At 37.4% G+C, this 14662-nt stretch overlaps 1 protein-coding gene across 1 annotated transcript; it reads right to left on the reverse strand.

Annotated features, from left to right (window-relative positions):
* Positions 1–4156: 4156 nt before the first annotated feature.
* LOC123672895 (dihydropyrimidine dehydrogenase [NADP(+)]) lies at positions 4157–10887 on the reverse strand. Its single transcript, XM_045607224.1, has 15 exons — positions 10733–10887; positions 10230–10340; positions 8684–8854; positions 8282–8628; positions 7715–8165; positions 7452–7662; positions 7003–7394; positions 6294–6458; positions 6083–6235; positions 5668–5788; positions 5416–5610; positions 5122–5363; positions 4745–5005; positions 4531–4688; positions 4157–4475 (listed from the first exon to the last, which is right to left on the reverse strand). The coding sequence occupies exons 1-15, from the start codon at positions 10766–10768 to the stop codon at positions 4376–4378; spliced, it is 3114 nt and encodes a 1037-aa protein (XP_045463180.1). The 5' UTR covers positions 10769–10887; the 3' UTR covers positions 4157–4375.
* Positions 10888–14662: the final 3775 nt, after the last annotated feature.

A 14662-nucleotide genomic window follows, 5' to 3' on the forward strand; every position in this document is an offset into this window, starting at 1 on the left:
TTTTGGAATACTATTTATTTTGTAAATTCTCATATCGCATATCAGAGGTGAAAATCTGAGGTTCGCCTACATAGAGGTGCTCTCAATGTTGATGGTTTGTAAACATGGTAAAGAAACACTTAGTTTTGTTTGTCTGAAGGAGTTCTTGATTGCTCTCAGGTTTTCGGGAGACATGGATCACAATTCCTTTCCTATTAGACAAAACTGGCCGCTTCTGGGCGATAGCTTCCTTCAGACGGTACATTTGTGCCATAGGGGAGCAACTCATAGTATATAATTACCTGCCAATCTCATCAAACACACAGAAAAACCTTTCTGGCCGTTAATACTAGCTTCGCCACCGTTTCTGCCGGCTCACTGCGTTTCGACCACGACCGTTTTTACTTGACGTTGTCGTATGTGATCCATTTTTCATCACCAGGTCCAAGCGTATGTGAGCTCACCAGTGTTTTAGATATCTTAGATTGCGAAATATATTTTGAAGCTCGAGGTAAGCGCAAAAAAATTAACGCACATTCTGAAAATCTCAATTTTAATGAAAGTTAACTCTACATTGACTTTATAACTTATTTTTTATGTTCTCTCGGGAAGGTTTTGAACGAAACAAGACACATTAAATGAAAGAAAAATTCAGAATTTCACCGAATCTTATGTGAAAGAAGAGAAATAAACAATTTTCAAAATACTGGAATGCTGATAAGTGATTTAATACTTGGTATTTCCACCCCTTGCGTTAATTACAACTCGGCAACGACGGTTCATACTCAAAATGAGTGATCTTAAAATGTTCTGATCTAATCCTTCCCAGATTTCTCTGAGTTGGATTACTAAGTCATCAAGAGTAGCTGGATGATTTTCTGAACTTCTCAGCCTTCTATTGAGGTTGTCCCAAACATGCTCAATCGGAGTGAGATCTGGACTTCTTGCTGGCCATTCCATTCCAGCGACTTCAACCTCTTCAAGGTACTTCTGAACGATGCGCGCACGATGGGGTCTGGCATTATCGTCCATAAAAATGAAATTTTCACCAATGTATGTGGCAAATGGCACTACATGCTCTTCAAAAATGATCCTTATATACCTATAAGCATTCATAGCTCCATTATCAACGACCACTAGGTCTGTGCGAGCAGTCAAAGATATTCCACCCCATACCATAATCGATCCTCCCCCGAAACCAGTAGTATTCAGGAAATTGCACTGAGCATATCTTTCATGTGGACGTCTGTATACAAGGGAACGTCGATCACAATGACAGAGGCAGAATCTAGACTCATTTGTAAAGAGAACTCTTTCCCAATCAGCCTCTTCCCAGTGGATATGCTCTCTCGCAAAATCCAAACGTGCCCTTCGGTGGGCTGGGGTAAGAGCTGGGCCTCTTGCCGCGACACGAGGCCTTAAATCACATTCTCTGAGGCGGTTTTTTATTGTCTGAGTGCTAATTTGCACCGAAAGAGTTTGCTCAAGCTGATTTTGAATGAGGCGAGCGGTTGCAAACCGTTGTCTCAACGAAGAAACTCTCAAGTAACGTTCTTAAATGGCAGTTGTTACCCGTGATCTACCCTGTCCTGGTCTTCGGACATTCATACCTGTCTCCCTGAATCGCTGCAACATTCTGGACACACTTGTATGGGAAACTCCAAACCTTTCTGCAATTCTTGTGTATGTCCACCCTTCTTCTCGCAAAACTACCGCTTGGGCACATTCCTCTTGGGTCAAATTGCGTGTTTCGCGTTGCATAGCGATCGAGTGTAGAAAATCAAACGAAAGAATTGATCGAGAACAACTGATTTCAGAATGGAGCCAATACATTCAAAATCTGATAATCTCATCTTTTTTTTATTCCTGCTGGGAAAAACATATGTATTGAAGAAAAACGTTGAAAGTGGATAACATATTCATGCATAATTCTGATAAAAATAATTATCATTGAGAACACCTTCAGTTGTAGAATAAATTTGAGATTTCTATAATGTGCGTTAATTTTTTTGCACAGTGTATTTTTGAGGTTTTATTGTTGTTCCCCAATCAAAATAAAAGTACGTTTTTCATTTCACTTCAACAATTGTGAACCAGTCTTTTTCTTGGCTATGATGAAAATCTGAAGATCGTGATTTTAATTCACAAGCATTAAATTTTTATCCTAACCTTGACACAGAATATACTATTAGGTTAACCTAGAAAAGTCCACAATACGATATAAATCCCGATAGTTTCATCATCCCGTAAATAAAGAACAGTAACGGTGTAACGAAATACCTTTTACCACAACGTAGTTAATAATACAGGAGGAGCTAATGAAAAACCCTAAATTTCATCTTGAAGTGAAAACCAACTTTCCGTGATGGATAAGCTGGCGCTTTATGACCCCGTTGGGGTCCAAGTCAACTTGTTCCCTGAAATGGAAATATTGCCGACGCTGGAGAGGCCGAACGGACGTCTCCAGGGTCTTGTCCGAAACGTCTCTCCACGCTAATTGGAAATTATAACACTTGGGCCTCACACAGCGTTCGGTAACGTGGAAGGAGGAATTTATTTTCTTTGAGTTTGAGTCGTATTTGGGATATTCGAAAGAGGAAATTGTCATAGAGTATTTCATCTACTTTGTATAGCTAATGCTGTAAGAGCTTTATTTTTGAGCGCTCAACTCTGAACAGATTGCTCTATCATATTGTCACAATTATTGTTATAATGGGGTTGAAGAGCATTTCCATGCAAAGCAAATTATCAACGTCTATTATACCTTCTGTACTAGTAACGGCTGTTTTTTTCAAGGTATATAACTTTAAGTTTGCATTACTGGTCAAGATGGCAACAGATTTAACAGCTGTCAAGTGGTTTATTCTCAGTTTGGTTTGGCAATGTATCATGAATAGACTCACGCCTGAACAACGCTTGCAAATAGTGTAATTTCATTTCGAAAATAATGGTTCTGTGCGGAATACGTATCGCGCACTACGTCCATTTTATTTTGTTTAGCGATGAAGCGCACTTCTGGTTGAATGGCTACGTCAACAAACAAAACTGCCGCATTTGGAGTGAAGCTAATCCTCAAGTGTATGTCGAAACATACAGTTACATCCAGAAAAACTGTCTGTTTGGTGCGCTTTATGGGCTGGTGGAATCGTTGGTCCGTACTTCTTCAAAAACGATGATGGCCAGAACGTTACAGACAATGGTGATCGCTGTAGAGCCATGATTTCTAACTCTGTCATTCCTGAATTGAACAACCATGATGTTCAGGAGCTGTGGTTCCAACAAGACGGCGCAACATGTGACACAGCTCGTGCCACAATTGATTTATTGAAAGACACGTTTGGTGACCTTCTAATTTCACATTCTGGACCTGTGCATTGGCCTCCAAAATCTTGTGATTTAACACCGCTAGACTACTTTCTGTGGGGCTATGTAAAGTCATGGGTCTATGCGGATAAGCCACAAACCCTTGACCATTTGTTATTGCCGATATAGGGCCACAAATGTTGGAAAAAGTCATCGAAAATAGGACGTTCAGATTGGACTACATCCGAGCCAGCCGTGACGGTCATATGCCAGAAGTCATATTTAAAATGTTATGCCACAAGATTATCTTGCGGATAAATAAAATTCATGTAAATCGAATAATCCATCGTTGTTTTATTGCAATTTAAAGTTCTATAGCTCTAAAAAAATACCCTTCACAAATTCTTAATGCATCAGAACAAGACCTTTTTCTTCTTTGTTTCCATCAGTATATTCCATTCAACAATTTTTCTTTCAATAACATAACCCCAATTTTTAACAACTCACGGCGAATAAAATTTATGTCAGCTTTTAGCAACAAACACACTAACCTTAAATATACTATTATTCATAAAACGAGTGTCACTAATTTTTGTCCAGTTTAATATCTGTAATTCGACGCTTTTATGACTTGGTGTTATTTTTACGACGGTTATAACATTGCAGTTCAGTTATAATGACAATGCTATTATTATTCGCATTTATGGATACTGTGATTGTAGCATTAAACCTGCGACGGTAGGATATATTGTAATCATTTCAAGTTTATTATTTCCGATAATTAATCTTTAGTGTCCTACAGGATCTTCATAAACGGAAGAAAAGCAATACATTATTTTTGAAAGAGATATGAAGCTGAAATCAAACAAAAACCCTAGCTAAATAGCATTTATTGATGTTATATCTGTACTTATGTGAGATGTATCAATTACATAAAAAATCAATAACAATATTGAATGAAAATACATTGCATAATGCACAGTGCTTCATTCAGTGATTTAAATCTACATCTACATCACATTCTGTAATAATAAAAATTTGTTCGAAAAATATCATCTTCGTATCTTGTAGACCTCCGCACACAAATAGATTTTTACCCAACAACTTGACCATTCAAAGGATGAACCAGCTCCACTGGTTGATCTCCTTTGAATCCTCTTTTGATCACGTGTGGAATTGTTTTAGGTACCATTCTGAAAATTAATGAATCATCAAGAAAAATCTTCTACTGAAAAAGGTCTGACTTACGATATACAATCTATTATGGGACAAACTGATAAACATAATGTACATCCAGTACAATCGTCTGTTACTTTAGGAATGTGAGTTTTAGCATCAAATCTGATAGCTTGGTAACCAGAATCATTGCAGGTCATGTAGCATTTTCCACAATTGATACACATATCCTAAAAAAAATTGGTCAACATTGGTTCAAGTGGTTTATTTGGTAGAAGTTACTCACGTCGTCTATAAGAGCTACAACTTGTTTTTTATTATCTAATTCTCCATAAGTTCTTATATTATTTAGTGCTCTACCAAGTACGTCTTTGACTTTAGGTACAGTCTTGAATCCATTGATACTATTGCTGCTAGGGAAATTCAGTATGTCTTTATTAGGGTCACCATGATGCAACACAAGTTTTTCTTCGTAAGTACCATCTTTATGTAAATTTGCTAATTGTTGTTCCCTCTTCTTCTTATACTCTCCAAAATTGGGCAATTTCTGCAAAAAACAAAATGAAACATGCCTCTTTTGGGTCATACTATGTATGAGATAATATTGATATGAGAACATCTAGTTGAATATCATCGAAAGGATGAGTGTTACTCCTTGCTTACCTTGCCATCTGAATCATAAAGACTGATAACAGGTTTCCCCAGTTGATGTTTGAAGGTAGGTGGACTTTGTCCATCCCAACCAGATAAACGTCCATCTAGATATAACAGAGCCTTTAGTCCAGTGCAGTAGTCATCAATTAAGGTGAAATCTTGATTTTGAACAGCACTGCACACCTGCAGAACACCTGCACCACACTGTATGAATTGAAGAGCAGATTCTGCAGAATCTATTCCACCAACACCTACGAAATATAGAGTTAGAAAAGAAGTAGCTATTTAAATATTAAGGTTTACCTTGAATACAGAGATCAGGTAAGGCACGGGCTATGGAAGATACAGCTTTTAAGCCTACAGGTCTTGTTGCAGTTCCACTGACTCCACCATACGTAGTTCTTTTCTCAGTTCCAACTGCTGGCCAAGGTGATCCATTGGCTGTGAGACTCATCAATCCAGAAACTGTGTTTATAGTTGCCACTCCATGTGCACCACCTTTGGATATTTTCATTCAACTAATTATTTGAATAATAAAGTATGAGAAAATGTTACCTTTTTGAGCAGCCCTAGCAATATCGACCACATCTGTCACATTTGGTGTAACTTTGATGAAAACAGGAATCTTTACAGCTGTAGTGACCCACTTTGAAATTTGTTCGACTAATTCTGGTTTCTGTAAGGGATATCGAGCTATTAGTTGATATTCAAACGCCTTTCGCATGTTTTGAATAACTTGCAAATAGTTGTGATTCGGAATTGCTCAAGTCAATAAATAGCTTTATAAGCTTGGAACATATTCTTTCCCAGAATTTCTTCCAAGAATTTTATATTGCCCCCCTGATGAAATCAGAGATTGTAACTTATTGTTTCCAAAAAGATTGTTCTGGAATATTATGTGACGGATGACCCCATTCAACGATTCGCTGTACGATTTGTATTTATAATTGCAAAAATTTTTGTTATTTACCTGGCCACAAGCCAATCCCATGCCTCTCTCGCCTACACCATGAGGACATGACAAATTGAGTTCTAATGCATCTGCCCCAGCTTTTTCGCACCTTGTTGACAAGGCGAACCAATCTTCCTCTACAAATGGCGCCGATATACTTGCAATCACTATCTGTAAACAAGATTTCATTGAAAACCGAAATTCGATTTTTTCATACGAAATGGCTCACCTTGTTAGGGAAATCTTTCTTCAATTCTGCAATGCCTCTGATCCAAGTCTCCGTATATTTCTCGGAGAATACTTCGATGTTCAAGAAGGAACCTTGTTGGGGTCCGAAGTTTTGACCTGATGTTATTCCTCTGACTATTCTAGGTGAAACGTTCGTGCACATCATCTGTAAATGTAAACAAATTTGTATGAAAAAGTAATGAATGAAATAGTAGTATAATTATTTTATGTGTAGGAGAACTTTTCAAGACGCTCTTCAAATGAAATAAGCTATTTGTTTTGAACGTTACGAAATTAAGTACTAATGAACAGACAAATATTGGTAGTTTTTAGGAAAAAAAGTATTTTGAAAAATATAAATAAATAAATAAAACAAAACTCAATGATGACCCATATCGACTTTATATAATGCTGAAGACTTTTCAAGGTTGTTCTACAGAGTTTTCAAATTCTGGGCTTTCTAGCCGTGATCTTTGCTTGGTTGGTTTTTCTTTGGATGCTTCGCCCACAACTTCGCTAGACATCGTCAAGGGTATTTTAATCATAGCTTTTCTTTGATCTCGAAGGCAAAGATACCTCGGAAGATCAAGATAGCTATGAATATAGCAATCGCAGTTTTAAACGAAACTTTTTGTCAAAAACCGACAGGATCATCGCTAGAAAGCCTTTTTCATATTAAGCCTAAATTTCTCAATAAAAAATTTACTTACGTCCTCTAAAGTAAAAGTTTTGGTGACAGCAAACGCCCAACCTTGTTCAAACGCCCTTCTCATCATAGCTGTACTTGTAGTAGGCGGGGCAGAAGCTAATCCGAAGGGATTCTCAAACTTCATACCGCAAAAATCTACAGAAATATCCACCATATCTATCTCGGTGAAGAAAAGAGGTAATTTTGGCTTGGTGTCCTTAGGAAGTCCTTCTAGATGGCAGTGGATCTGCCAAGCTGCCACTTTACCGTCGTTTACTGCCTCCACTGTGGTGCCTCCAACCCCAACCAGGTCACCACCGCACCACACTTGGGGATGCGACGTTGCCAGAGTGTTGGTGTTAATCTCCGGAAGATTACTCCTGGTAAGCTTGATGGGGCTCAATGCTTCAACAACTGAAATATGTATACAATAAAAATACATTCACAGCATCAAGGAAGAATTTAACTTACTATCTGAGCTCTCAATTCCAGATCCAAACGCAGTAATAACGTAGTTAGCCTTCAACGTTGTCAGTTGTTCCTTATCAACAATCCACTGGCCGTCATCATTTTGTTCCCTTCTTGCAAATGTCACAGATACGATCTTACCACCTTTAACGGTCACAGAGTCTGGGGTGAGGAATCCTATGAGCTCACATTTCTCCTCCACTGCTAATTGCACCTTGAAAAAATACGAATTAGATGAGGAAACCATAAAAAATATTTTCTTCTACCTCTTCAGGTACGGCCCTGATATCAGTAAAACCACTTCTGAACACAACATAAACCCTTCTTGCACCACATCTCAAAGCGGATGTTGCGCAGTCGAAGGCAGTGTCACCAGCTCCCAAAACTATGACGTTTCCACCTAGACGTGGCAAGTCTTTGGAAGATTTGCAGGCGCATAGACCCTTCTTGCTGACTTCTGAGACTTTAGGAAGGAAGGATTTGGATGTGTAGAAACCCATGGATTCGGTGAGGCCTACAAAGATCGGATCTACCTTTGGTTGGGGCAAGCCGATACCAACGAAGACTGCAGCTGAGTCTTTGAGGAGTTTTTCTAGGGTGAGGTCTTTGGTGGATAGTTCTCTTCCGTACTCGATCTTCACGCCCAAATCTTTGACCATGTTGATTTCGAAGTTGACTATGTCGATGGGCAGACGGTATTGGGGAATTTCTCTAGAGCTGCAACAGAAGTTAGGTTTTTAAAGAAGATGAATAGTGAACATACATTTCTGGTTGAAATGATCATTGCTAGAATATACTAGATAATTTGAAATCTTTTTTGGAATAAGACTTACCTCAGTCCGCCAGCATATGGGGCCTTCTCGTAAATGGTGATGTTATTATAACCCAATCTCCCCAAGAAAGTAGCACAAGACAAAGAAGCTGGTCCAGCTCCTAACAGCACAATCTTCTTGGAAGGATATTTCGGTAAAGGTGTCTTGGGATCTCTAATCTGCCTAATTCCCATCTTGCTGAACACTTCAGTGGCAAACTGTTGCAATCCACCGATATTGATAGGGCCTTCTTCACTTGCTTGCAGATTGCAGCCTCCCACACAGAGGTCGCTGGTAGGACAAACCATGCCGCATGTGATACCCAAGGGGTTGTCGGAGAAGATGGCTTTGGCAGCCCCGTAATAGTTCTAAAACTGAAATTGTTAAACTTACCAATTTTGGATCTGGTCGGATTGTTCTTACCTTGTTGGCGATGCTTGTTATGAAGGATTTGATGTCTAGTTGAGTTGGACATGACTTTTGGCAGGGGGCATCAGCGCATTTCAAACACCTGGCTGCTTCTTTCAAAGCTGCGCGTTCACTGAGGGTGGTTGGTTTTATGTCTGTGAAGTCGTTTTCGAGGCTGGGGCATTTCTACAAATCGAAGAAGGTATGTTAGAAATTTTGTAATGCTTCTGATTCTCGATGGGAAAAATTCATAACTGAATCTGGTTCAGAGAAAAAATTAGCGTCTATATTTTGGTCTTAGTAACCCTTCCTTGTAACAAGCTACAACTTTCAAGGATATCGAGCTCATATTTGCTTTAAATATGCGAGTTGACTGTACCAAAAAGACATTCCACTCTGCGGTTGTGAAGAACTACAAAGTCTGCAAAAGATATCAATTCAGATATACACCACCCATCAAAGATGAGAAAGAAATATAAAAATTGTTTTCATCAGAATTCGACAAAAGAAAGCTAAGTATTCACACCCAGTAGATGAGTTATTCAAGCGAACTTAAATAATTTGTAGCACTTCTAGCTCTATCAAAAGCAAATCCAATCTTCCTTTATCGATATTCTTATATCTTATACCTACAAACCAATAAAGATAAAACAGTGGAGGTGCAATAAATTCCACCGCAATGAACTTTCCTATTGAAGAACACTCACAAGCAAGTTCCATTATTTCCATGGAGAATTTGATGCTCTTCGAATAACGGAAATGCAAGATTGCATCTTCGATATTACACGCTGCAGAACCCAATTCATGTTGGAGGCATATTGTATATAACTTCCGCATACGAATGTATGAGAAATTATGAGAGAGGTAGATGTAGCAATGCTCTTGTAACAAGGTAGATATACTCTTTGATGAAAGACAACATTTTATCCAACTTAATCGTTGGTTCAAATCCGGTGTAGATTTTTTTTTTTTTGAAGAGACTATAATAGGATTTTATGTTAGTGTTTTTTTAGATGTATTATATTATTGTACAGTGAACTTTGTATTTGTTCTGGTTTATAGACATTTTTATTACGAGAGATATTATTCAATAGAGAAAACAAATCATCATATTGAGTTGAGATATCAATTTCACTTTTATTGTTGTTTTATTGTATTTTTCCAAATCTCAAAATAATTATAATTTCATATCAATACTCGAAGGGTCAAATCTTGCAGTGTTATGGTCACGGAAATATTGGCTGATATTGTAAAAGTGTCGAATTGTCTGCATTCAAAGTAATTTTTACAAATCTCTCTTTTAGATTAGTGGCAATTACTTATTTTATTTTATCTATAATGAATTTTTATCGAATTAAGACCGAATCCATTGAAAATTCTTATTCCAAATGCAAAATTTCATCGCGATTGATTCTGTAGTTCTGAAATCAACAGGAAACCAAATTTCTGAACAACTAAGTATAGTTACGAAATTCCTAGAATTCAGCATCAGTTCGAAATTTATTATGTGTACAGGTGTACAATAGTCTCTGAATAGGATTTGCAAATATTTCATACATACCTTACAGTTGTTATCTGCGTTTCTTTTCCAATGTTCCTTGTTCTTTTTTGTGGTTGCTGTAGGTACCAAATTTACATACTTCCTGACTTTTGGCTGTAAGGCCATCAGATTCTGTGAATAAATCATGATTCAGTATAGAAAAACATTTCTCAATCTTTCTTTTCTAGAGAAGCATCAATGATCAAAGAGGTGATCGAAAGCGATGCCATAGAGAATTTTGAAAAACATATTTATGTGAAATTTGAAGTTTGCATATAATGTTTTACCGCTTTGATCATCCAAGTTCCCAAATTAATAGATATTATCTTGGAATATTTGAAATACAAAAGCTGTGTTTCTGGCTATTCTTATCACCGTGAAACTACCACCATTCTCATCAAAATTCAAAAGTGTAAAAAATTAGTTTTCAATTGATCAAATTTTGAATATTTTTTTTAAGATGATATGTAATGAACCATTTTTGTTCGAATAGATGAGAATAAAATAAAAATTTCAAATCCTACCTCTATATCTGGTAAATCCACACTTATTTTGGCCATTTTGGAGTTAACACAAAACGTTCTTTTTGTTCAAATCTGGTACCGCAACGAACACACTCACTGGCGTGACTCGTAAACAGTTACTGGTTCAAAATTGGTTATTCAGTCGTTAAATTGTTCGATTAGTCGCAGTGATTATTGATAAAAGATATCATTGTTGCCAGTGCTGAGTACTAACTCTTTTCGAAAGAAAAATAACATTCAAATGTAAGATTATTGTTTGTTCAGTAGAACAGAAGATTACAGGAAATCAATGATATTACGTTTGCAGAATAAATAAGAAGTTGGAATTCATGAATTGTTTCATAAATATCAGGAAAATTGATGGCTGAAATGTATAAAACTCACTAATTCGAATCTAGCGATAGTGTATCAGAAAGTTATTGAAATTTGATTTTTACAAGGGTTTTCAATCTCGGTCGTCACACAGGATTTAGTATCTTCACATCATTAACTTGTCTCAACAGTTCAAATTGCTTCACGACGACCCAAAAGTGCTTTAGTTTTGTTACTGCGAAATTATCACCATTTTTGTAGGAAGATTTAACAATTTCAATACATTGTTGAAGTATGTATTGTTTCATTTTTAAATATGGCATAGTTTTTACTCCTCAAATATCAAAAGATGACCGACTCGAAAGTGACAGCTACCCTGATAGCGGACTCTTCAAAATGAATCTTTTTATTGAAAAAATAGCATAGCAAATTTCATTCCAATCATAAGAATTTGAGATGTGGAGATCGTGAAAATTTTACTTCTACGTGTGCTGAACTCGTATCTTAAGCCAGGAAAAGCCGAATCTTGAAAGGAACACTTTACGGCAAAACTTTAGAAAGAATCGAATTGAAATTGTAGAAAGTTGAGGCCAATAATTATTTTCATGCCGAGAGTGACCAAAAAGTTTTCTTTACGATCAGTATTATCGGAAACAACTAACTCGCAATCCAAAGAAAAAAACAAAATCTGACAACGTCGATCAGCTGACAATGCTGACATAATCTGGATCGTCTTGATACTCGGCTTAATAGACAGGTCATTGTGGAAGGAATGTAGATTTAGGATGATAAGCAGGGTCATCAAGTTGTGATCCCCTCAGGGATATCTTATATTCATCTATGGTTTATCTCTATGCGATAGTGTTATCGAAGATTAGGTTAGGTGAGTAGCACGTCGACCAATAATTATTCTGATTACATAATTGGTTTGAATGATCCTCGTGTTTGCTTTCTGAAGCAACAGAGTGAATTGGAGTGAATATATTTTTGAAAGAAACAATGTTGATTTCTCTTAGGATTTTGTGAGTTGTAAGTCAGTAGGTTTTCGATACAATCGTTTTTCTCCTATTGACAGCATGTATTGATTTTGCAGACACATATTAATCAGCAAAGTGTTACTTTTCCTGCTTAGGCTGCAAAGTGATTTTTGTCAATGCGAATAAAACATTCGACATTTTCTGGCAATCAATTTTTTTGCCACCTTCCTTATTTCTGGGTTTTTGTAACTAAAAGAGCAGCTCTGAAAAATTTTCTTTAAATAGGAGCAGAAGATGCTGGCCTTGATAAAAAATCCTTGGCCATTTCGGCCAATTTTTAGAAGATATCACTGAAACTACTAAAATCAACCAAAAGATTTCATAAAAATGTTGGAAAACTACTAATGAAGTCACACTGGCGAATGCTACAGTCTCTCTCGCTCGAGGAATCCCCTTATTTAGTATAAGCGCGCACGAGTATGCAGAAAGTAATTTAGCGGTGTTAAATCACAAGATCTTGGAGGCCAATTCACAGGTCCAAAACGTGAAATTCGGTGGTCACCAAACGTGTCTTTCAATAAATCGATTGTGGCACGAGCTGTGTGACATGTTGTGCCGTCTTGTTGAAACCACAGCTCCTGGACATAATGGTTGTTCAATTCAGGAATAAAAAAGTTAGTAATTATGGCTCTATACCGATCACCATTAACTGTAACGTTCTGGCCATCATCGTTTTTGAAGAAGTACGAGCCAATGATTCCACCAGCCCATAAAGCGCACCAAACAGTCAGTTTTTCTGGATGTAACGGTGTTTCGACATGCACTTGAGGATCAGCTTCACTCCAAATGTGGCAGTTTTGTTTGTTGACGTAGCCATTCAACCAGAAGTGCGCTTCATCGCTAATGGACGTAGTGCGCGATACGCATATCGCACAAAACCATTATTTTCGAAATGAAATTGCACTATTTGCAAGCGTTGTTCAGGCGTGAGTCTATTCATGATGAATTTCCAAACCAAACTGAGAATAAATCACTTGACAGCTGTTAAATCGGTCGCCATCTTGAACAGTAATGCCAACTTAAAGTTATATACCTCGAAAAAAAAACACCCGATACTTCTAAGTCGCTATCACTGTCCATAATATAAATATATGATTTACCTAGTTTACGAATTCTAACCTCTGAATGACATCTTGGCTTTTCATATCTTGCACCAAAAAAATTTTTTAGGGGTTCTGCTTCAGATATTTTCGTAAAATGCGGTGTAGCGATGATTTATACACATTAAAAGTACGCCTATGAATTGAGAGGTCAGGATCATCACGAACCTCGTTGCAATGGAAATTAAAAAGCACAGAGAAAAAAAATTGCCCAATATTTCCGCGATCACAACACCGGCAGAATTGAGATTTTGGGCTTTGCTATGACGCAACAAATTTAAGTACCGTGCAAAATTTTAAGCTCTTCATCAGAACCAAAGAAAATTCAAGACAAATATTCAATTCGAAAAAAATCTCTTGTTTATAAACAGCATTATAACTTTACGACATTACCTCTAGCTCGAAAACAACCCCAATATCTCTGTGGCCAATAAAACCTCGGCTTACTCCAGCAGAAACTTCAACAGCGCTACCTTCGGATAATTCCGTTAATTAAGCAACTCCGAGTGACGTATCGCCAAAATGTCGGCATAATAAAATTTAATTCTAAACAAATTCGACGCCTCAACTTCCACGTTCCCGAATACGCTGCATGAGATAAGGCATACTCAATTAGCATCTGAAGTACATGAGTCCTGCGGAGTGAGTCATTAAAATTAAAATTCGTTTACAGAACTCTGCGAGATATTTATTGGAGAGTGAACTTGGGTCTTGGTTGGAGACGATTCCATTCTAGGACGTAAAATTAGATGATTGAGGAGGCTTGGCAAGGTTTTGGAGTGGATTTTGGGTAGTAATCTTCAAATGAAGCTATCTTACTTAATTCTTGTTGTAATTTTCGAATTTTTAACCGGAAATTATCTTGAATGATGACGCTGATATGTCTACAAATATCAATATATCCTTCCGTCTGGTCGATATTCGCGGGGTAGATTAAGATGAAATGTTATTATCATGTACCTACTAATGGGTGTTTTTTTTCGAGGTATACAACTTTAAGTTGGCATTACTGTTCAAGATGGCGACTGATTTGACAGCTGTCAAGTGATTTATTCTCAGTTTGGCTTGGCAATTCATCATGAATAGACTCAGGCCTGACCAACGCTTGCAAATAGTGCAATTTTATTTCGAAAATAATGGTTCTGTGCGGAATACGTATCGCGCACTACGTCCATTTTATTTTGTTTAGCGATGAAGCGCACTTCTGGTTGAATGGCTACGTCAACAAACAAAACTGTCGGATTTGGAGTGAAGCTAATCCTCAATTGTATGTCGAAACACCGTTACATCCCGAAAAACTGACTGTTTGGTGCGCTTTATGGGCTGGTGGAATCATTGGTCCGTACTTCTTCAAAAACGATGATGGCCAGAACGTTACAGTCAATGGTGATCGGTATAGAGCAATGATTACAAACCTTTTCATTCCTGAATTGAACAACCATGATGTCCAGGAGCTGTGGTTCCAATAAGACGGCGCAACA

This window comes from Harmonia axyridis, chromosome 2 (assembly GCF_914767665.1).
Source record: "Harmonia axyridis chromosome 2, icHarAxyr1.1, whole genome shotgun sequence".
Taxonomy (NCBI): Eukaryota; Metazoa; Arthropoda; class Insecta; order Coleoptera; family Coccinellidae; genus Harmonia; species Harmonia axyridis.